The following is a 21450-nucleotide window of genomic DNA, read 5'->3' as shown; positions in this document are numbered from 1 at the left end:
ACATATTTTTGAAACTCCGCTAGGTCCCGACTCGCGTTTGCCGATAGGCGACGCGTCGTGTCGTAATAATTTTGAAGAGTGGTGTACCACAATGTCAAGATCGTCGACGTTACCGAGACCAAGAGAATCTGTGTTTACAGGTGGCCTTGACCCATATCGTGGTGATGTCAATGTCGTTTGTCCGCCAAACCTCCGCGAGTGCGTCCTTGCTATGGAAGATTGCTGCGAAGAGGTGGGAGAACTAGGTCGATATCATAACGCGCTATAGTTCACGTCACCATCATCAGGCGCATGAAGCTCAACAACTTCTTCGAAACGGGACATTTGATCTGCCCCGCATGCGCAAGGTCCTTGAAAGCCAAAGGGTAACACCATATTAGCTCCCTACAACTACACACCGTGTAACTCGTTACAGGTATTCCTTCTAATCGACGAGGGCACAGTGCACAAATATAAAGCTGATCTTGCAGACGAGATTGAGCCTCAGATCAATGAACTTATCGATCGTGCAGAGAAAGGTCTCAATGCTTTAACTCGTCGAGAGGGCTTGATTCAAAGCAAGGTGAGCAATCTACCTCTTGTCTTGCACAACATGACTTGACGTGCGAAGGTTGAAGTTGCACAGGCCATGCAGTCTAGAGTCGCGACAGCACCCACCTCAAATAAGCGCGAAGAAAGACGCCTGCAAATGCTCTCAAAACAACGTCGGCGACTTGAAGACGAAGTAAAAGTTCTGGAATCAGAGATACTAGCCCACACCCTCGGCACGGGAAACAAGCGGAGTGCTTCGCGTTCCTTTGCACCTTGATTTTTTTTTGGTATTGTGCATGCAAAACTGTACTTATTCTGTATATTTTTTTGATATGGTAAATTTGACTCATTTAGTATGCAAAAGTACTCTTGGCACCTCAGTCTCAGTCTTTTACTTACCCTCACTGTCGCATGATGTGGGAGCCAGAACTCCCGCGACCGTTGCCAGCGTGCATTCTGCAAGAAGTCTTTTCCACAGCGCCGATTTACGACCTCATTTTATGTGATCTGAGCCCTCGCACCCTCGTGTGGCTTTCGCGCACATGTCGTCGTGCACATGAGGCAGTAACTCACTTTACCCGCCGTGCGTACAATATCAACCGACACTTGTCTCGTTATTTCCCGGATCCCCTTGCATTTCGATCCCTCCAAGCACGCACCGGACTAGTCATTTCAGGCTCCAATGCGTTGCAGTTCCTTGATAGGAGCTTTTATCCCGAATCAGACCTTGACCTCTACGCTCATCCTGGTCACGTTTACGAGGCACTAGAGTGGCTCGAGTCTGTTGGGTATAAATTCCAACCTGAGTCGTGGCAGCAACAGGATTGGCACGATGAAGTTTCAGCTGACTGGGATGGTACAGCAAGAAGAGTCGACCGACACGGAGAGATGATGATCAATCATGAACCAAACATGGAGTACTCTGATGTCGTTGGTGTTTACACGTTCACGCGTTCTGTAGCTATGGACACAGAGACGGTAGTGCTCAAGGTTCAAATCATCGCAACAAAGTGCAATCCTATCCAGACTATCACGCAATTTCATTCAAGTTTGTCAAATTGTCGCTTTTCCTTTGATTATTTTTGACACTGTACTCGTAGCTTGCGTGATGAATATCATTACGTTCAACGCAGCTTATTCCTTTTACCCCGTTGCAACCTTCGAGGAGCGAATGGCTATCCAAATCCCCGGCTCGAACCAATTGGATGCCGTCGCAAAGTATGTGCAGAGGGGTTGGAGAGTCTACGCAGTGTTCGGGCCGGAACATGCCGCTCGTCCCCAACTATTTCTTTTGGACGAGAAGAGGTGGGTGGGCGATCGTCACTGTTGGTCCATTCCTCTGGACACTACGGGGGTCACGCCCCGCCCACAATTGTCCATATCCTCAGAACACTTCTCCTGGGACCCCTCAATCGAGAATGGTTGGATAATGGAGTGCGGAGGTTATTCTACCGCTACCCATGTACCAAAAATTCGCACCCATCTAGTCATGATCACCATTTTCCGTTACAACTATAGCTATCCTGATGCCAAGCTTGCCCAAGCAATTCGTGACTGGTCGCTGTCCCAAGGCCAACTTAACCACACACAATTAACAAGACAGAATTGGATATGGTGTGTTCATCTCTACCCAAATGGTGCATCGCATTAACATATGTGTACCAGGTTCGACGCTGAAATTCCAAGGTTCCGGGGTGTGTGGAGTTCTCATGGGCAGAAATGTACGAATTATCGGAGAAGATGAAACGTGTATTGTATTTGTTGGTCACAAATTTTTTATGACAGTTGGCAACTGATTTTCAAAATGCCAACATTGAACGCTGAGCTTTGTTGGTCGGGCACGAGGTGACACCTTTGCCACTGTACATCCGACAAGTCGGCTTTTGATGAAATGACGTTCGCGACGGGCTCCGAACAATGCAGCCCAGAACCTGAACAACCAGGTCGACAAAGACCACTGAGAATTTCAAGTGCAGCTCAGCGCTCATTGCTATCAATTGTCCATACCGTCGATGCATTCACGATGCTACACTGATGCCCCTCCAATATTTCAACAGAACGCCTTCTTGTAAAGAAACATTTTCAACCTCAGCGTCTAGAGGCTTGACTTGTTTGAGCACGGATAATCATTGCAGAGCACTGAGCGCTCATCCAACACGGAATTCTAGGAGATACCGATCTGCGCTAGATAACAAGCTCCTCCAATCTATACAGCCCAACACCGAGTGCAATCTGTTGTTCTTGATGTTTGCGTCTTTTTCTCCATTCGTTCGGAGTTTCCTTCGGCGTTCCTTCAGCCCTCTCCTTCACTATTCGGTTCTGAGCTTTGGCGAAGGGTTCCAATGCCCCTCGAAGGTTCCCCACACGCTCATGAAGTCCTATCTCGGGTTCTATGTGTGACATGATACTTCGTAGCAAATCGTGCGACGGAGGGAATTGCAACAGGGAAACAAACGAAGCGTCCAACAAGACTTGCAGGAAGGATATTGTCTGTAGAGCGTCAGACTTTATCTTGGCCACTGGATGCAAGCATACCTTATCGTACGGCGGGGCTGCACCGCCACGGTGTTCTATTGAAGTGTTCGATGCCACAGATTTTAGAAGGGTACGAATGTACTCCTCGGTTCCACCGACTGTCCAGCCGTCCAGCAATTCTAAGATGAAAATGAGATCTTGTGCATCTGGCAAGTGTTTTCTGATGGCCAGACGCAGTGCAGCAGGAGACGTTGGATATGAAACACACATCAGCATATACGCCGATAGAGTTGGGGTCCAGGCCTTATTGCTATCCACATTCATGACCTCTGGATCGGGCTGTGGCTCTCGTTGCTCATCAATAAGCGCCTTGGCTAGGGAAATCATCTCGTCCTCAGATATATCGACTACTGAGTTGAACGACAACATGATGCTTTCCTATTGCACGAGCTATTATTGACTTTATCAAGCTAGAGACAGGAATCACCCACCCAGTCGCCGTATCGTTTTAGTGCTGTGAGAAGTCTGCCGTCTACCATGCCTGCGCTGACGACGCGACTCTCAATCAAGTGCCGCATGACACGCGGAGAATATTGAGGTTTGTCAGGGTACTCCTTTGCAAAGAAGAGGGCTAAAAGCTCTTTGACAAAACCGTAACCATAAAGAGCTTCCAACGCCGCTCCGTCCTATTGTCAAACTTGGTATCAGAAACTCCGATCGAGGCTGTAACTGCGCACCGGTGTCGAGATTGACAGTGCATTACTTGAGGTTGACCCACTAGCTGAGGTGTGTGCCTTGGCCCATCTGAAAAATGCTTCATCCGCCTTATGGGGTTCATTGTGCTGCAAATGATTCGACATGTCGACAAGCAGTTTAGATCTAGGGTCATTGTCCGCTAGCGTTTCAGCTTTAGGATTCGGTACCAGCCATTCAGAAGTTGCGTGGGTTTTTCCGATTGCACCAGCGATGGTAGATTTCAAGTTCGGTTCCAGGGGAATGATGTAAACTATCGAACGATATGGAGACTCGGAGGTCGACGAGGCGGTCCGTGAAATATTTGCAGGGCACAACGTTAATAAGACTTGCCCTGCATCTGCGAGCAATAAGCTCATATCAATGCCCTGTTTGATGCTCGGCGCAATAGTGGATGGGATTGGGATAGCATGCGATGCAATAACTACACCGTAGCGCATGTCCCAGAGAAGGATTGATATCTCTGACGATGGCGTAGCGGTCATAGCAGCGATGAGAACCAACGAGGAACCCAGTGAAAGGAGACACATGCCGCGTCCAAAAGAATGGGCATTCGGATGTGATAATTGGGCCAGAGCTAATGTTTCGCCAATCTGTGTTATAGATGTTGTTAGGTTGTTTACCTCGAGCTGATAAGCAGCCCAAGTATGGGATTCATCTTGACGGTATGAGACAACCTCAAATCACAATAGACACAGAAGCTCACTTATGTAGCTCAACACCCCACAGGGACCATAAGAAAGGGCAATTACGTGGTGTTCTGTTTTCCGTCCCGGTACTCCATGGGAGATCGAAACCTGGTTTTGGCCGATGATGGTCATATCCTTGCCAGTAACAGATACAATGGACAGAAGCAGCATGGAGTCAGAGCTCGAGCAGAACATTATGATGGTGTCTGGAGGGTTTTCATGAGGCGGCAAAAAATTACATGATGTGCCAGGGAAGAAAAACACGTCCAGGAAATTTTGTTGATGTGGACATACGAGAGTGGACTGTATGTTCAACTCATCATCTGCGACACTGATATCACCAGTGGAAGATACGAGTAAAATGTTTGAACTTTTATCGTCTGAGTAGATACGCGCGACTTCGTGAGGCAACTGACGATTCCGTCAGTGTAGGATATGATGTTTTAATGAGCGAGACATACCACAATTTCGCGTTTGTCACTTTTACCCAAGGTGCCACCTAAGATTTTCTGCTTCATAATCCATACTGTCCGGTCCCTGTTCTTCACAGCAACCTCTGGTGCGGAAGAGACGAGTGCATAGGTTGTGCATATACGCTCATCATCCTCTAGTGTGCACCGGCTGCTCGCAGGTCCAGAGAATGCGACATTAGATCCACAGGTGTGCGAGGCTACTGTATGAAGTTCAGATAGCTGAAAATAGAGAATTTCTATCAACGCGTCTCTGCAGGAGTCCAGAAAACTCACATCGACGATATGTATACCTTCTGCCTGGACGGTCACTGTTGCATGTCCGGGAAAATCGCGGCTGTATGACGCATATGTGGGATTGTGTACTTTTTCGTGCCTTATTTTCGTTGGAACAGGGTAGCTCGATACTTGGAAGGGCTCTCCGATGAGTGAGCTCATCGATGTCTGTGTAGAAGAACAATTGTATTTTGAGGTGTCCGGGGAGCCATTCATCCGGGGTCTCAGCAAAGTGGTCCCAATTTGCCAAGAATTTCTATATTCTTATACCACAACAAACGTGTTAAGACGCTTATAGCTACAAGTCGATCAGCGTACGAGATAAGGGTATACTTGGTACGAATAGAGAATTTATGTTTTTGATGATTTCGGATCATCGCCTCCGTTCGCCAAGTCCGCACGTGCACTGCGACCCTCCGCCTCCTCCGTCCTTCTCTCCGTTCCATTCCCACACTCTCTTCTCTCCCTCTAGCCTGCCCCTCCTCAACCTCATCTATTCGTCTTCCTGATTATCCTTGCCTGATCTTCTTGAATGCATCAGAGTTGGACTCTTCCATAAATTTGACCAGTGCCTTGATTCCTTTCTCTGCACCCATGGTCTCACTTGTCATGAGGTTGCGAGAAACCGTGCGCAGGTAGATGCGCTGATGGGTGAATGGGACAATCGCAATTTCCGTTCACTTCTTTAACATGTTACGTCGTCGTGCATTCGCATATGTTGGCCCCAATTAGCAAGACCTTCAAGTTTGTACACAAAGGGAGACAAGTCGTTCCTTCTCATAAGCTCTGGTCAGTCTCAACAGTACTGATGTAAGTAGTGCAGCAATATTTAATTATCTTCCATCGTGAAGCGTGGTCCTGCCAGGGTCTGGATCCCATGTCAGTGACCTGGCTGGTGCTGCGATCTTACTCTTTCGGCCGCCGACCTTCACTAGCATATACTGCTCTCCCCCTTGCTTTTGGAGTCGCATTTGTTAGACTCCGCATATGCTCAAGATCATAATACTGAGATCGAGCTCTGGACCCTAACCCAATTTGAGGGTAACAGCTGCATATGTGTTTGCCGTGGTCCTCTGCTGCTGCATATCTGGCGCGTGCTTCCTTCATCCCGGACCGAGTTCGAGTAGTGCTTATTGCACCCGAGATGTTCCATGACCGGTACCAGTCGGTTAACATACTTAAATGCTTAAGCGCTTATTGATTCTATAATAACTAGACAGACGTCTAGATGCGTTAGTTTCTCTAATTAATAACTGGACATCAAAGGAACAGCTAAATTGTTGGTTTGAATCCCTCTGACTACGTGTGGCGCCATTACATAGTAATAGAGATGATCAACTGCGCAGGTTACTATGGTGGACGCAGGGAGCTAGTCTGCGATAGTTAGGTTGAACGTGTGAGTCCTCTCGAGACACCTAACGGTGCGCAGGACAAGTAAAAACTGAAACAGTTTTAGCTCATCCCGCGGAGTTACGAGTAGCACTACGACCTTGGCTATACCGTGGAAGGATTCACATATCATGCGTATGTTTTACTGGCCGGAAACTAAATATAGTTCCGAATAACTGACTAAGACCTAACATGTAGTTGGTGCGTGTCGAGCGGATGAGGCTCTGCCGGGAGCGACTGAACACCATCTCACGGCACGGACGGCCGTAAATAAGCGATCTTCATAGTAAGTAATAAGACTTTCTTGTTACTACTTACCAATCTTTGACTTACTGTAACCATCTAGATGTAGTCCTGACTCAGCCAAATCGTTTTGCTCAGTAATACAGGCACTGCCTCGGCACAACTTTCGAGCATTCTACCCTTAAGTATTACACTACCTAATTATGAACCCACTTTCTTTTTGCCCGTTCTCTGTTGACGCTGTCAGTCTGTTCTTGAAATCCACTCGTAGTGCACTCGAGTGACGAGACTCTCACAAAATGACAACGATCGCCGACCCGTCATCTCCAGTCAAAGAGCCCAAACAAAGCCCAGGCGCATCATGGAAAAAGGATGAGGAGCATATAGTCCCAAAAAATCGCTTGGGAATCGTGTTCTTCGGTTTGATGTGCAGCACATTCTTGGCAGCTTTAGATCAAGTATACAAATTCTTATGTTGTTCGTGAAAATCTGACTCACATCTCACCAGACTATTGTAGCCACCGCCTTGCCCACAATCGTAGCGGACCTTGGAGGGGGGAATAACTACAGTTGGGTAGGAAGGTTCGTCTATGCAAATTAAGGTTGATGCCATCACACCAACATCTGTTCGTACAGTGCGTACATGTTGGCATCCGCTTCTTTGGGCCCGTTATACGGAAAATTATCCAATATTTTAGGCCAGTGCTATTTCAGTGCTATATCGTCGCTTGGAAATTAATGATTGGCATCTGCAGGCCGCAAACCCGTACTATATGGATCCATCGTCATATTTTTAGTATGTCCCCACCACGTGGATCCCATGTGACATTGACATTATAGATCAGATTGGTTCAGCGTTATGCGGCGCAGCCAAGACTATGACATGGTTGATTGTCTGTCGTGCTGTACAAGGAATTGGCGGCGGGGGCATCATGCAACTCGTACAGATCACTATATCTGACATTGTGTCATTGCAAGAGTGAGTATCTGTTCCTAACCCTGGTTTGTTTTTGATCTTGTCTATTTTTCAGCCGAGGCAAATATGGCGGTTTCATCGGTGCCACCTGGGGCATAGCAAGGTAAGACTGACTAGTCAAGTCCTCAAAGGCTCAAACCTTATCGATTTTCTCAGCGTTATTGGTCCATTGATCGGCGGTGTAAGGTCCCCGCATCCTCTGAAGTGATCTGAAAATTGATCATTTTTCTGTACTCTAGGTTTTTACCGATCATATAAGTTGGAGGTGGTGAGTATTCGCATTCTGTTTTTGATCAAAATCTCAATCGATGCGTACCAGGTGCTTCTGGATCAATTTGTGCGTTTGATATGTATCTCTAATTTTTGTGCTCAGATCGGAAGCTCATTATTGAGACAGACCAACTGGCGGCTTATCTGGGATACTTTTATTCTTCTTCTTAAATTTAAACCCCCATCAAGGAAGACCATTCCGTGACCATCTTCGAGAATTTGATTTCGTTGGGCTTTTCGTGATTGTTATAGGTGTCATTTGCCTGCTTATAGGTTTCAACTCAAGCGAAACGACATGTAACGCTATGCTTTCTGTTCTAAAGAACTAAATCTTACCGGTCTTTAGGGCAAAGCGGCGAAACCATTGCTCTCCTTGCTGTGGGAGGCACGTTGCTAATCCTTGGTGGCGTTAATGAGATATACACGAAGCGATCCCCCATCATCCCACCTCGTCTTTTTAAAGTGAGTTGTCAAGAGAGTCATTCATCTTGTCTCTCATGGTTTTCCAGACACGCACAACTGGCTTGATATTAGTTTCTGTAGTCTTGCATGCTGTGGTATTCTTCACAGGTATGTGCGCATACCTGTCTTGGGTCTTACTAGTAACCATGCATATCGTTATTCCAGGTTCATAGTGAGTATTTTGTAGACAGAGTTTGTATCTGACATTCTCATGCGGTCTTCCAGCTACCTTCCAATGTACTACCAAGGTAGATCCGTCTTACAGCCTTCGAGTATGCATTTTGCTGAGTTCAACACCAGTTCTTGGCGCATCGGCAACGAGCTCTGGCATTAAGTGAGCGTTGAATATGTGTCATTGTTTCCAGGTTACTGATATACGCAGAATGTTACCTTATTCATTGACCACTTCGCTCATGTCAGCGGTTTCCGGAATAGTTGTAACCAGAACGGGATCCTACCGTCCTGTCATGTGGTTCGGATGGAGTGTCATGACGCTTGGTTGGGGTCTCATGATCATGTTGGACAATACGAGCACTATGTATGTTTATAGTCACTGTCGAAGTTAGGTGATCACTATAGCTCTTTAAACAGCGCAGAGCAGGAAATCTACCCCTTGATTGCAGCGCTTGGTATTGGTGGCTTGTTCCAGGTGAGTTTACTGCATCATCATAACGATCCGTGCTCAGCGTCGCTTCTGTGATAGACCCCGCTTGTTGCTGTACAAGCAGCAATGCCTATCAAAGATATGGCCACCAGCACAGGTGCTTTTGTGTTCCTCCGGTGAGTGTTACTTCACAATGTGCATTTCACTGGTACTTATTGGTTTTCAGAACTCTTGGGGGTACGATCGGTATTACGATCGGAGAAACTATTCTTTCCAGTGTCCTTCAGCAGAAACTGCGGGGCATCCAAGGCCTCACCATGGACACTTCTGCAGCGGCTTTGAATGATAGTGTCAGGCAGATCTCTTCCATTTCTGTCAGAAACAATTTCATGATCTTTGTTCCGGCTTACTTACCGATCTTACCAGAATCCAGCAGTGCGTAATGAGGTCATGCATGCTTACTCGCGGTCTATCAGTACTATTTGGTTGGTCAACACGCCACTATCTGCATTCGGTCTCTTTCTGGTTCTCTTTATTCGTGGCTATACGCTAGAGCGCACAATCATCCGTGGCGGCGAGAAGAAGTCAGGAGACGTCGAGAAGGGTGTTACTCAAGTGACGATAGAAGAAGACTCACCAGTCACGGAGTCAGGATATATTGAGAAGGAAAAGAGACAAGACTCCTGTGACGACACTACTGAACCCACATGAACGGACACGAAAGATGATACTATTGGTGTCAAGTAGACGATGGAAGCATAGAGTGAGGGACATCTGATACCCCTGTCTCAGACCTGAAGGTGGAGTACCTGATTATACCTTATCGATGGTGGTCTCTGGCGGTGCATGAAGCTTAATGGCTTGCAAACGGAATAGAGCTTTGTATGTATTGCAGATCGATGTCAATCATCTAATATACTCATGTGTGGAGCATTAGCATGTTGGCTTGCTAGAGTTCTCATAATCAACACGGATACTGTCTTGAGATACTGAAACACTATCACCACGACTGCCTTGTCTTGACTCAGTTGCATCAAGACGATAATCTGGATCATACTGTGAATAGAATAAAACGTTTGATGAACCAGAACCTGGATGAGACAACCATGACGGAGCAAAGCCAACGCAACAGCACTAGAATATTAGCGGGCTGACTCCTGACTACTGCAGTAGTTTATATTTAGCCACGAGAGCAAAAATACTTCTACGTAGCAGGTCACGTGAGATGATTTTTCGAAGTAGTAATTTCATTTTTGCGATCCTTCACTGGTACTAGTCACTCTCGTCGGTCTTTTGTCCATCTACTGCTAGTCTAGCGCAGGCGATCAGTGTGTCTATGGCTGCTCGGAATAACGAAGATGCGGAGATGATAGAAGCTCGCCCTCGCAAAAGGATTCGCAGCAGCACAAAACGCAAACGTGCGACAAGTCCCACTCACCTGCCCAGAGTGCCTATATTGTTTGCACCATTCCGCGCTCTGGGTCTAATCACAAACCATATACCATTCTATATACAAACCCGTTCTTACAAGGATGCAACTGAGGGGCCCCGGATACACATTTTGACCTGTCTCGGCAGATCATGGGCGTTATGGGAGGGGGGTAAGATGGGCCTGTTATTTGTGGGTAAGTTATTGGTACGTTTCAAGTCAGAAGGCATGCTTGATTTTCCTGTGTAATGGTACACAGGTCCGGAAGTTCAAGACCCTATTTCGTGCCTAGTTATGGATGGAGATGCTGTTTGGGCAGCGTCTGGCGTACATGTAATCAAATATGTCCGAGGAAAAGAGGTAGGAGCTTTCAGATGTTCCACGTACTTTTTTTTTTTGACTTAGTTACAGGTTTCACGCGTGTCGAATCCGCTCCAGACCCCCTTAGCATTTGTCATTCTATTTGGTACTCAGTTGCTTGCATTGACGGAAGATGGTGCGCGGATGCTAATATGGGAGGTATCGACCAATGGTGCGCTTTCTACTCGATCACCTCCAGTATTTGTTTCATAATTACTTCAGAACAAGCCCTATCTACAACTATTCAGTTTGATATTGGGTTCACTGCTACATCAATTCTCCATCCTGCTACATATCTGAACAAAGTTTTGGTTGCCAGCAAGGAGGGCGATATGCAACTTTGGAACATCCGTACACAGTGAGTTGAATATCTGCAATCTATTACTTGGATTCAATGGCTATTACAGGACTTGTATACACAAATTTTCTAATTCTCAATTGCGCACATTACCATCTCAGCAGCATATGAACTCATTGTCAAGCCCCATCACAGCATTAACGCAGTCCCCTGCTATTGATGTGGTTGGCGTTGGTTTTATGTCAGGAGAAATATCTGTGTACGACGTTCGTGCTGATGAGCGGCTGATGAGAATGTACATGGATAATGGTGGAATCAAAGCTTTATCTTTCCGGAGTGGTACGTTGCTATAAGCATGAGCTAACTCAATTCTGATCTTGCTGCATACTAGATGGTCACCCGATTCTGGCGTCTGCCTCGTCATCTGGACACATAGCCCTCTGGGATCTAGATTCTGGAGGCCGGCTTCTGCACCTCATCCGGGGTGCACATGATGGTGCTGTTAGTGCACTTGAGTGGGTCCCTGGACAGCCTGTCCTCATCAGCTCAGGTGAGGATAACAGCGTCAAGGTAGTTATAAGAACAAGCAAGTCTATTCATCACTGATGATCGTCAAATAGCAATGGTTGTACGAATCCCCTACCGCTGTTCCTCGACTCCTGAAATTCAGATCTGGTCATCATGCACCCCCACATCTCATTCGGTTTTATGGCGAAGATGGTAAACAATTGCTATCTGCATCAGCAGACCGTACCCTACGGTATATTTCTGTTGTTCGAGATTCGAGGTCATACGAAATGTCGCAAGGTGGGTATCGAGTGCACAATGGTGTTATTAATGGCTAACCTGAATTTGCGCAGGATCTCTCGCACGGAAAGCTACGACTCTGTCTAAACCTCTTACTTCGTTGAAATTCCCTCCTATCACCTCCATTTCTTGTTCCTCGACACGATCCAAGGACTGGGATGACGTTTTAACTGCACATGCTGATGAGATGTGTGTGCGGTCCTGGACAGTACTCAACAAGCGCGTTGGAAAGCACACGTTCAACTCCGCCGAGAGTTCCAAAAGGAAGTCTCCCTCAGGTGTTGTAAAGGTACGTCGTCTTTCTTGCTTCATTCTGTATCCTCATCCTGTAATTTAGTGTGTTTGTGTTACTGCTTGTGGAAATTTCGGTCTTGCGGGATCTTCAACCGGAGAGATACACATGTGGAACATGCAGTCTGGGTTGAAGCGAAAGTCGTTCAAGGTTGGACCTTGCCCTCAAGCCGTGATTGATCGTCTTGAGCTTTCGTCCATGACGAAATCAAAAGCCAGCCAGCGCAGTATTACTGGCCTGGCATCAGATGCTCTGAACCGCGCAGTCATTGCCACTACTTCAGATGGCACTGTGAATGTGAGAATTCTTGCTGCTTTCACCGCTTCCGACTCGAAATGACTGATGGTTATAGTTCTTTGACTTCCACACCTGCACTCTGGACCAAGTGATGGTTTTACCAACTCCAGCTAGTTCGATGATGTTACAACGAGACTCTGGATTACTTGCAGTCGTCTGCGATGATATGGTCGTTCGAATCATTGATATCGAGACTCGTCGAGTCGTCAGAGAACTAGCGTGTGGCGTCCATGGTCGAATACTTGACATTGTGGGTTGCGGACATTACGTTGGATTTCAGAACTTTGCTGAAGCAGTAACAGGCATTTTCGTCAGATTCTCGCTGGATAGTGGTCACATCGTTGGACTCTGTGATACGGACATTCGATATACCCACTGGTCAGCTAATAAATGCGTTCCGCACACCTAGTGTTGCCACGAGCATTGCGTTCTCGCCGACAAATGACTTTTTGGCCACTACACACGTTGACAGCGTTGGCATTTTCCTCTGGTGAGATGCTACGTACCAACTTCTTATCTCAGTTGATAACTCTGGATAGGGCAAATCGGTCTCAATACTCTGAGGTTGCATTCCGTGCAATTTCAGAAGACGATATTGCGGAAGTTGCGCTTCCTTCGATGCAAGGGTCTGAAGAAGATGAAGGTGAATTATTCGTTTATTCGATTTTATGCATAATCGCTGATTTATATCCAGCATTAGAAGCTTTGGAAAAACTGGGGGTAGAAGATAAGCCCGCAGACGTCTTCTCGACGCCATCTCAATTAGATGGAGATCTTGTGACATTAACGTTACTCCCTCGTGCACGTTGGCAGACGCTGCTGAATTTGGAGGTTATACAGGTTTGCACTCGTCTGTTTGTTGTTTTGCACTAGAATTAATTATTTTGTAGCAACGGAATAAACCAAAAGAGCCACCGAAGAAACCTGAACATGCACCGTTCTTCTTACCTACGTTACCGGGCGTCGAGCATCGCTTTGCGATCGAGGAGAAGAAGCAAGAGACGCAGGACAAACACACCCGCAGACTTGACAAAATCGCTGCGAACTCGCAAAGCACGTTACAAAAGTTGCTGGTCGAGTCAGATAAAAATAGCAGCTGTATGATTCTTTCCGCTCGCAAGTCGTTCATATTGATCACTCAGGCTTCTTCCAGCGAATGATGCGTTGTTCGACTACATCAAGAGCCTCTCGCCGGCGGCAATTGATTTGGAGTTGCGCTTGTTAGCGTTCAACAGCCTCAAACAATTTCTTCGTGCCATCAAGCGACGCCTGCAGTCGCACCTTGACTTTGAAGCTGTGCAGGCACTACAAAATGTCGTCCTGCGAATCCATGCAGACGTGATTATCGAAAATGAGGATCTGCGGACTGAGTTAGAGGAACTCGTGAAAGTGCAGAAGAAAGAGAGTGGGCGAGTGTTGGATTTACTGGCTTCGTCGCTCGGCACACTCGGTTTTGTTCGGGATATACAATAGACAGTGTCCCCTAACTACAAGCACACAAAATAAACAAGAGGCAGCGAATTGTACCACTTTGATAGCAAGCTTCAAATTTTAAAGTTGATCCAGATTCCACAAGTCCATTTGATATTACGTAAATGTGGACTTGCACGTGCCTGTGTCGCGAACGCGTCTGCATTTTGTTGATCATCAGATGCCACGTTTGGTCGATGTACCATCACTAACAGCTCCATTTTGTCTATATGCCCGGCTTCAAGCCAACTAACACATCCTCGCCCGCGAAGCCTCTCGTTGCAGCTCAACGCTCGTCAGTATCTCTCCAGGCAACAATATCCGATGTCTCCCGCGGGTCGGCGGTCTCAAAATCTGAACTACACAACCTGACGTCTGCAGAAGTCGAGTTTTTTGATGCAGTTGTCAAAAGAATACCCCCAAATGCTACCTCGTTTCTCTCTGGACTAAAGGCGTACAACGATGAACTGCACGATCGGGGCTGGGATAGCCAGACGGAGACAGTGCATTACGGGAGGCTGCTGGAGCTCTGCAAACTCCGAGGATCAAGCTGGAATCACAAATGGGAGGGGGTGAAACAACAGTATGGTTATAGCGGCCCCTCGAGAGTTCCAATCCCTACGATGTCTGCCAAAGTACCCATTCCGACTTCGAAGCCTGCAAGATTGACTGCCCGTCTCGCAACACCTGTCCGCGACGAGGATGACGATGTGTTTACCCTCCACTCTCACCAAGACCAAGACCAGGAACAGGATTTTTCTGCAACAGAAACAGAAACCCCTCTTTCTGATGCCGAATCCGAACAGGCCCCTCCTCGCCCCCTCACGCGCCTGAGCCAGGCTACACGTCCCAACGCATCAGTACAATTGACACGGGTCACAAGGACGCATGCAAGCCGCCCTTCGAACAGTATCCTTCCACCTGCTCTTACACGTGTATCTACGCCCCGTCCTCAAGCAGCCGCTGGTCATCATCAGCCAGCTGTGTGGGAAGGAATGTCAGACACCACTGACGGTGGTGATGTACCAGGCTCTTTATCAACTACTCCGCCATCTTATCGCGCTGCTGTTGCAACGCCTGTCCCTCAAAAAGCACGGGGTCAGCTGATACTTCCTGCATCGTCACCGATTCAAAACTCCGTAGCAGTCAATGCGATTGAATTTACAAAGGGTCGCACGCGCAAGGGAAGCGTGATAAATGAAGATGAAGCGTGGCAGAAAATTAAGGTGTCACGAGACGAAGAAGATGCTGATAAGTTCCGTGAAGACAAACTCCTTGAACACTGTTGGGAAATTTGGGTTCTCGGTTACCAGTGGCTAGTGGTAGGTATTTTTAATTGTGATTTAATCAGATGGTAATACTTCAATCTAGACAACGAACGAACAAGTTGCTCAGGCTCGAGATAATGTAATCCTAGGTTCTTCATTACGCTCCTGGCGGAATGCTACTGCCACGCGCCTTGAAATGCACGCTCGCGCTGCCTCCATTGCCGATGCGCGCTGCCTTCGTTTTGCCCTTGGTGTTTGGGGTGCGAAGCATAAGCAGAAAAAGCAGTTACAGTGGCGTCATGACATGCGCGCCAAGATGAAGACGGTTCGCGAAAGGCATGAAATTAAACTTGTCAAAGATGCATGGGTCAAATGGCAACAGTCCCACCGCTCTATTCTAAACGAATTGCAGTACAATGAGCGTATAGTTGCACGGTTCTTCCTGCGATGGAGAAACTCTTTGTTGAAGCTAGATCGCATGGATTCCGCTGCAGACGAGTTTGCTCACAGGATCAAGGGGAGCGCTGCTCATAGAGCGTGGAAGCACTGGAAAAAAATCATGGCTGCCAGAGATGCTGAAAAAACCGTTGCACACAAAACAGCACTCAGAATCAAAGGAATCATGATGGACTTGTGGAAGAAGCAGACGTAAGTTGATATGGTTTTCTTCACGTTCAGACAGCCAACACCTCTTGTAGCCGTGAGCGCCAGACAGCGGGTGCCTATCGCGATGTTGCTATCTTAAAACGAGCAATAAGCAGATGGAAAACTACCAGAGATCGAATGCGTGTACGTTCCCTCACTCAATAATTTCGAACAATACTCATTTTAGTAGGTCACGGAAAAGCGTGCCGACAAATATCTCGCTCGTCAAGATGTTTTTTTGCTCCGAGCCGTCACCAGGGTCTGGAAGGCTCGCGAACGCGGGAAACTGCTCGAAAGGGTGAGAGACATGCGTCTAGTGAAAAATTCAATGGCTGTTTGGAAAGATCGCATAAGAGAACGCAAGCATCTTGAAGGTGAGTTTAATTTAGCAATCAGATTATCCCAGGGATCTTTAACGACGAGATAGATTATGCTCTCGCATTCTCCATGCGCTCCGATTCATATACTGTCTCTTCTGCTCTGCGAACTTGGCATCAGGTCTATACAATTTACCAAAACCGCCGTGCCTTCGCTGTTCAACGCAACCTTGCTCGTGTGCAGTATGATGCGCTACTCAAGTGGCGCATCCAGCTGAGGGCGAAGATGAAGCTGTTGAAACAAGCTCGATTCGTGGAGAACTTCATTCTTCAGCGAAGGATTTTGAAAGCCTGGAAGGTCAAGTTTGAGGAACGCCAAAGGCAGAAGAAACTCGAACACCTCGAGATTCGTCGACTTCGCACTTTCATGACAGGTAAAGTTGACGCATCTTTGATCTGATTTAGTTGGTTTCTAATATTTTCATTTCACCTGAAGCATGGCACCAGAAATATCAAAGAATGCGATTCCGCCGGCTGGCAGCGCAGCAAATAGATGACCTCGTATCTCTGGCAAGTCAGACGATTTTTCAAGCTTTGAAATTCAGTCTAATTGTATTATAGCGAATAAAACGGGATGCTCTAAGACTCTGGACCAACCGTGTCATTGAAATCAAGTTGCGGGAACTGGAAGTCAGCCAGAAGAGCGCCCACGCACTAACAGTGTACGCGACCTTCTGCATCTCTATAAAAACGCATCTGACCTTTTCCTCAGCTTCGCCTTCAAGAAGTGGAAGAACATATGTTTGCGCCACGTTGAAGACCTGAGCCTCATGGAGAGTCATCTTGATATCAAACGGGCTGGTCAGTACTTAGTTCGAGGTCATCTAGCTGGTCGTTTAACTCTTGCACTGTAGAGAGCGTTCGCCGGATGTTCCATCGCTGGCTGATGGCGGCCCGTGCTCGACGTCACAAACGCGTTACTTTACGTGAAAAGGAACTCGAATTTGACCGGGCAAATGTGCAGGTTGCTTGGAACAGGTGGAGAGAACGGTATATGGATGAGAAACTTCGACCCCTTGTGAGTTCTGTGGCATCCTCAACAAAGCATACCTCCATAACTCCGAAAACAATAGCTACGCCAGATAGCCCTTCAGAATCAAAAGAATCTTCTCTTCCGTACGTTTGGTATTTGGCATTCGAAGACTCGGGTATGTTTTTTCTTTCTTTCTAACAATAACACATATGTTAACACCCTTTCAGTCTCTCCCAGCCATCCGCTTCCAAGCCTCACGAACCAAGATGAGGTATTGGGCTATCTGGAGAGCTGCTATGCCGCAGGCACTTCTGGCTAAAAGAGCACGAGAGACTCATAACGATGCCGTCCTCAGTGAGATTTTATTTATCCGACGATCATATGCAATGAATGACCTTCGTAATCCAGATCGACTATTCGAAAAGTGGCACCAAGCCTACAAAACGAAAACTCACTTGAAGGAAATAGCGTGAGTTCTTTCCTCCACATGACTGCGCAGTTTTGTTCAATGCCTTCAAATAGCCGTGCTCGCTATCTTCGTTTGCCATCCGTTAGTCCCGGGCGAGCCAACCCGACGCCCAAGCCCCCGGCACGCACGAGTCGCAGTCCATTTCCTCGTCAAAATACCCGTGTAGAGAGCGAAACGGAAGGCTCAGAAGTGGGTCCGAGCCGCCCTGCCGCTACACGGTCTTCTGTTTTGGTTAGCAGACCTAGCATTGCACGTCTTCTTACAAACCAAGCTCGTCCCGAACCTATTGGCCGCCAGAGTGTCAAGCCCTCAAGTCGGGGACTCCGTGATCCCAGTCCGACGAGATCGAACAAAACTTCCATACCACCATCCCAGGCACCGTCCTCACCTGTACGACCCAGGTTCACGGTGAGACGGGCCATCAGCCCTGCAATGTCCAGAAGCTCTCGTGTTAGGGAAGTTAGTCCCACTAGGTCAAATTACACCTCCACACCTAGGGAGGAGCCCGAGCGCAGTCGACTCTGGCAAGAGCTGAGACAAGTGCAGAAGAGGCCAAGAGCCCCAACGGAAAAGTCACGAACACCTGAACCTCCATGATGATGGGATACCGATGTTGTCCTTTTACTTATAACTTATTCAATTTCATGCAATTTCCTCGATATGCACCACGTTCAATGGACACCCATTTATGCACATGTAGTACGCCATCACAGGCTAGACTTTGCAATACTTGTATCAAAAGTTTATGCTCGAATATCTGGTGCCGTGCGTTGTGTGTGCTGTAATTCTGCCTTATCTCTGGATATGCTGGCGGTCACATCGAAAATGAGTTGAGGGAAGGTGGAGGCAAACAGCAGCAGCACTCACAATCAAGAATTCTGGTAGTACTGCCAGCCTACCCAGTTTGCAATTACAAAGTATGCGCCCATGGGAATGATGAATAGGGCAAAGTACTTGTAATGGGTGTCTTGTGCGAGGACGTCAAGGGCCTAACAGGTCAGCAATTCATATCTGTGCCACGACGACATCTTAACCAAGAACGTACATGAATACCAGAGAGCGGTAGAAACGTGTTGAATAAGATCACATAGCTTGCAACGACAAAGAATGCGGCCGTCAAAGTCGTTATGATATGGCCGATGTTCAACATCACACAGTAGACATGGTCACGGTAATTGTGAACGTTAACACCGAAATGGTAATAAGCAAGGAAACGTGTTTGTGTGTGAGTTATTACAACTGGGGTTTTCGCGCGAAAGATGCTCTAGAACTACATGGGAAACTACGAGTGGACAAGCCACAGAAAAGTACTGCAATGAGAATATGATCCGTATCGTACGTAGCTAGGGTGGTGATTGATAAGTTTTCTGAATATGATTCCTGATAGTGGTACAAAAATTAGAGAGCGGGGGTAGACTGATCAGGTAAAGTGAATGGGCATATGATCGATGAGTATCGAGAAAGCGAAGCGAGAAGCGAAGCAATATGCATGCAGAAGGCTAGTATGCATGCAGTGGAAAAGTCCTGAGAGGCACGTGAACTTCATAAAACCGAAAGGCTGGAAACGGAATGCACATCGTGGCATAAAGCTTGTCAAATCATCTAGACGCTGAGCCTCTGTCGCGTCTCCATGGAAAGGTCAGAATACGAAAACGGCCGCTTGTGTCGTAATTCATCAAAGTCAGAACGAGAATCCGATACAGGAAAGTACTCCCTGTCGGTGGTCTCCACAGGGTCATCCATCATGTTGGTCTGGAGCTGATAGGCACCAATAGCATCATCTATGACGCCAAGAGACCGAGGCAACGGACGTGATACCGAAAGCGAAGCTGGCGACGCCACATCAGGTGACATCGCATTCGCTATATCGGATTTAACACCTGACTCCATCGCGTATCCCAACTGACCTGAGCTAACCACCAGCTCTGCATGAGTTACGCTGGAACCGGCATGCGAAGATATTGACCCAGTAGCGCTCGTCCGCCTCTTTTTCTTGGGCCGGCGAGGAGGTTCCGTAGATACCGGAGGAGAATGAGAATATTCCATTGCCTGAAAGGTTGGCATGTACACAGGTCCTGAAGGGGGGCCAGACGGAGGGCCTGGTCCTGTATCTTTGTCTCCGTTGGTAGAGCCAAACGGATCAAGGGAAGAATGTTTCCCACGAAGGAATGGACTGAGTCCAGTACGTTTCTTTACCTCCTCAATGATGATGTCAAGTCCTTTGCCGGTGACGTTTGGTGATGACTCCGCCACGTGGCCATAGGTAAGGGAACTAAAGGCGTCGTCATCAGGTAAGTCTTGGAGCACTCCGCCTTGCCTCAAGCGCTTTTCCAGGGCGATTGCAACTGATTGCAGACGCTCGTCGTGATCTCTTAGGACAGAAATACCTTCAGAGCGACGAGCCCAATACGAAAACTGTGTGTTCGACCAACCAGATAGAACTAGGATGGTGGAGCGGGTCAGGGTGACAGATCCTGACGGAGAGCCCGGAAATACATGTGCTAGGGACTTGAGCGGATTGTACGGATGTCTGATAAAAGAGCACAGCAAGGCGAAACATTTAATTTTAATTAATTCACCAATGAGATGATGGCGAAACTCACGGGACGTAGGTGCGCAGCACTTCTTTGACGACTTCGACTTTGATGAGAAAATCAATTGCTGTGGCGCCAGGACTAGAAGTACTAAGTCCACCGCCTCCGGTGCCTTTGGTTTTGACTCGCATCTTAGACTTGATAGGACCGAGTCTACGTTCGAATAACCGTGCATAAAACGTGTTCCATTTTGGTTCCCCTAGCTGGTCGCGCAAAAATGCGGACGCATAGGGGTCGACCTGTGATGCCGCGCCGGAGTTTAGGCGTTTGTTGACGGAACGACTCTAAGGAAACCATCAGATGATAGGCACATCAGAATATACTAGAACGCACATCAGTTTCATCCTTTCTAGCATTGGAGGGACTTGAATGGACAATGGGCGGTAGCATTGCGTGAGCGTATCTGGCAACTTTTAGGGGTGATGATGGAGTATATGGAGTTGGAGCATTATCTGGAGAACGTGACAAATCGTGGAGGGCGTGTGCAAAGCTAGCTGAAGATGAAATTGAGGGAGAGGACTGAGGTTGTGACTCAGGGTCAGAAGGAGGACCTAAGGAAGAAAGATTCTGCGATTGTTGGAAGTGCTTTGTTTGCAACTGGGGATGATCATGTATAAAATCATTGGAGTGTGGATGTGACATATCCGAGGACAGGATATATTGAAGGTCGAGTTGAGCATCCGGCACATGACCTTGCTGCAAGGGGTAGGGATATGGACCGATGTCCTGGAAGGACGTATCGGCGTAAGAGTTATAATACACATTGTGGGATCCATTAATAGATACAGGGACGGTGCTGCCAACAGAGTTGTGAAAGTGAGCAGACGGAATGCTGAGGTCGTGAATGTCGGCGTCATTTGTGTGAGAGTCATGGTGACCTAGAATATGGTCATTAGCCGCCAGCACGTCGTGACCGTCAATGACGGTTGACATCAAATTTGGCATGTAGTCGTCGTCAACGACAGCGCCAGCGAAGAAAAGGAAGTAAATGGGTCAAAGGAAAGAGGGAGCTGAAGCTAAACGCTAATGTCAT

General features: G+C 47.4%; 8 protein-coding genes across 8 annotated transcripts; 5 read left to right on the top strand and 3 right to left on the bottom strand.

The window, feature by feature from the left end:
• Nucleotides 1-65: 65 nt before the first annotated feature.
• On the top strand, nucleotides 66-878 carry HD556DRAFT_1329699 (Spc19-domain-containing protein). Its single transcript, XM_041301677.1, has 4 exons — nucleotides 66-232; nucleotides 288-365; nucleotides 416-562; nucleotides 611-878. The coding sequence occupies exons 1-4, from the start codon at nucleotides 92-94 to the stop codon at nucleotides 806-808; spliced, it is 564 nt and encodes a 187-aa protein (XP_041166044.1). The 5' UTR covers nucleotides 66-91; the 3' UTR covers nucleotides 809-878.
• HD556DRAFT_1329696 (uncharacterized protein) lies at nucleotides 879-2377 on the top strand. Its single transcript, XM_041301676.1, has 3 exons — nucleotides 879-1579; nucleotides 1632-2145; nucleotides 2197-2377. Exons 1-3 carry the CDS (start codon nucleotides 943-945, stop codon nucleotides 2273-2275), a joined length of 1230 nt encoding a protein of 409 aa, XP_041166043.1. The 5' UTR covers nucleotides 879-942; the 3' UTR covers nucleotides 2276-2377.
• Nucleotides 2378-2571: 194 nt separating this feature from the next.
• Nucleotides 2572-5437, bottom strand: HD556DRAFT_1329694 (uncharacterized protein). The gene is made up of 7 exons (XM_041301675.1): nucleotides 5195-5437; nucleotides 4910-5140; nucleotides 4466-4859; nucleotides 3744-4417; nucleotides 3498-3692; nucleotides 3067-3444; nucleotides 2572-3021 (listed from the first exon to the last, which is right to left on the bottom strand). Exons 1-7 carry the CDS (start codon nucleotides 5408-5410, stop codon nucleotides 2716-2718), a joined length of 2394 nt encoding a protein of 797 aa, XP_041166042.1. The 5' UTR covers nucleotides 5411-5437; the 3' UTR covers nucleotides 2572-2715.
• A 1688-nt stretch (nucleotides 5438-7125) lies between these two features.
• On the top strand, nucleotides 7126-9849 carry HD556DRAFT_1226916 (MFS general substrate transporter; the record flags this gene model as incomplete). Its single annotated transcript, XM_041297119.1, has 19 exons — nucleotides 7126-7284; nucleotides 7335-7408; nucleotides 7463-7539; nucleotides 7582-7622; nucleotides 7672-7805; nucleotides 7858-7905; nucleotides 7959-7983; nucleotides 8042-8070; nucleotides 8122-8139; nucleotides 8200-8369; nucleotides 8419-8534; nucleotides 8582-8658; nucleotides 8760-8782; nucleotides 8835-8868; nucleotides 8917-9072; nucleotides 9126-9183; nucleotides 9238-9314; nucleotides 9365-9512; nucleotides 9565-9849. 19 exons carry the CDS (start codon nucleotides 7126-7128, stop codon nucleotides 9847-9849), a joined length of 1749 nt encoding a protein of 582 aa, XP_041166041.1.
• Nucleotides 9850-10398: 549 nt separating this feature from the next.
• On the top strand, nucleotides 10399-14188 carry HD556DRAFT_1329658 (Utp21 specific WD40 associated putative domain-containing protein). The gene is made up of 15 exons (XM_041301674.1): nucleotides 10399-10763; nucleotides 10827-10927; nucleotides 10979-11099; nucleotides 11150-11285; nucleotides 11335-11564; nucleotides 11617-11795; nucleotides 11846-12032; nucleotides 12086-12321; nucleotides 12370-12621; nucleotides 12677-12871; nucleotides 12924-13111; nucleotides 13161-13264; nucleotides 13316-13461; nucleotides 13512-13719; nucleotides 13775-14188. The coding sequence occupies exons 1-15, from the start codon at nucleotides 10475-10477 to the stop codon at nucleotides 14092-14094; spliced, it is 2892 nt and encodes a 963-aa protein (XP_041166040.1). The 5' UTR covers nucleotides 10399-10474; the 3' UTR covers nucleotides 14095-14188.
• A 74-nt stretch (nucleotides 14189-14262) lies between these two features.
• Nucleotides 14263-18472, top strand: HD556DRAFT_1329656 (uncharacterized protein). The gene is made up of 13 exons (XM_041301673.1): nucleotides 14263-15413; nucleotides 15463-16007; nucleotides 16058-16148; nucleotides 16195-16378; nucleotides 16432-16755; nucleotides 16818-16891; nucleotides 16943-17043; nucleotides 17094-17182; nucleotides 17236-17399; nucleotides 17455-17529; nucleotides 17582-17708; nucleotides 17763-17823; nucleotides 17877-18472. The coding sequence occupies exons 1-13, from the start codon at nucleotides 14322-14324 to the stop codon at nucleotides 18418-18420; spliced, it is 3471 nt and encodes a 1156-aa protein (XP_041166039.1). The 5' UTR covers nucleotides 14263-14321; the 3' UTR covers nucleotides 18421-18472.
• HD556DRAFT_1329655 (uncharacterized protein) lies at nucleotides 18473-19016 on the bottom strand. Its single transcript, XM_041301672.1, has 3 exons — nucleotides 18869-19016; nucleotides 18691-18812; nucleotides 18473-18630 (listed from the first exon to the last, which is right to left on the bottom strand). Exons 1-2 carry the CDS (start codon nucleotides 18971-18973, stop codon nucleotides 18693-18695), a joined length of 225 nt encoding a protein of 74 aa, XP_041166038.1. The 5' UTR covers nucleotides 18974-19016; the 3' UTR covers nucleotides 18473-18630; nucleotides 18691-18692.
• HD556DRAFT_1329652 (uncharacterized protein) lies at nucleotides 19017-21434 on the bottom strand. Its single transcript, XM_041301671.1, has 3 exons — nucleotides 20751-21434; nucleotides 20427-20701; nucleotides 19017-20353 (listed from the first exon to the last, which is right to left on the bottom strand). Exons 1-3 carry the CDS (start codon nucleotides 21360-21362, stop codon nucleotides 19426-19428), a joined length of 1815 nt encoding a protein of 604 aa, XP_041166037.1. The 5' UTR covers nucleotides 21363-21434; the 3' UTR covers nucleotides 19017-19425.
• Nucleotides 21435-21450: the final 16 nt, after the last annotated feature.

This window comes from Suillus plorans, assembly GCF_016647745.1.
Source record: "Suillus plorans strain S12 chromosome Unknown HD556scaffold_4, whole genome shotgun sequence".
In the NCBI taxonomy this organism is placed as follows: Eukaryota; Fungi; Basidiomycota; class Agaricomycetes; order Boletales; family Suillaceae; genus Suillus; species Suillus plorans.
Note: the sequence above shows the minus strand (reverse complement) of the source record. Positions and strands in the feature narration are given on the sequence as shown.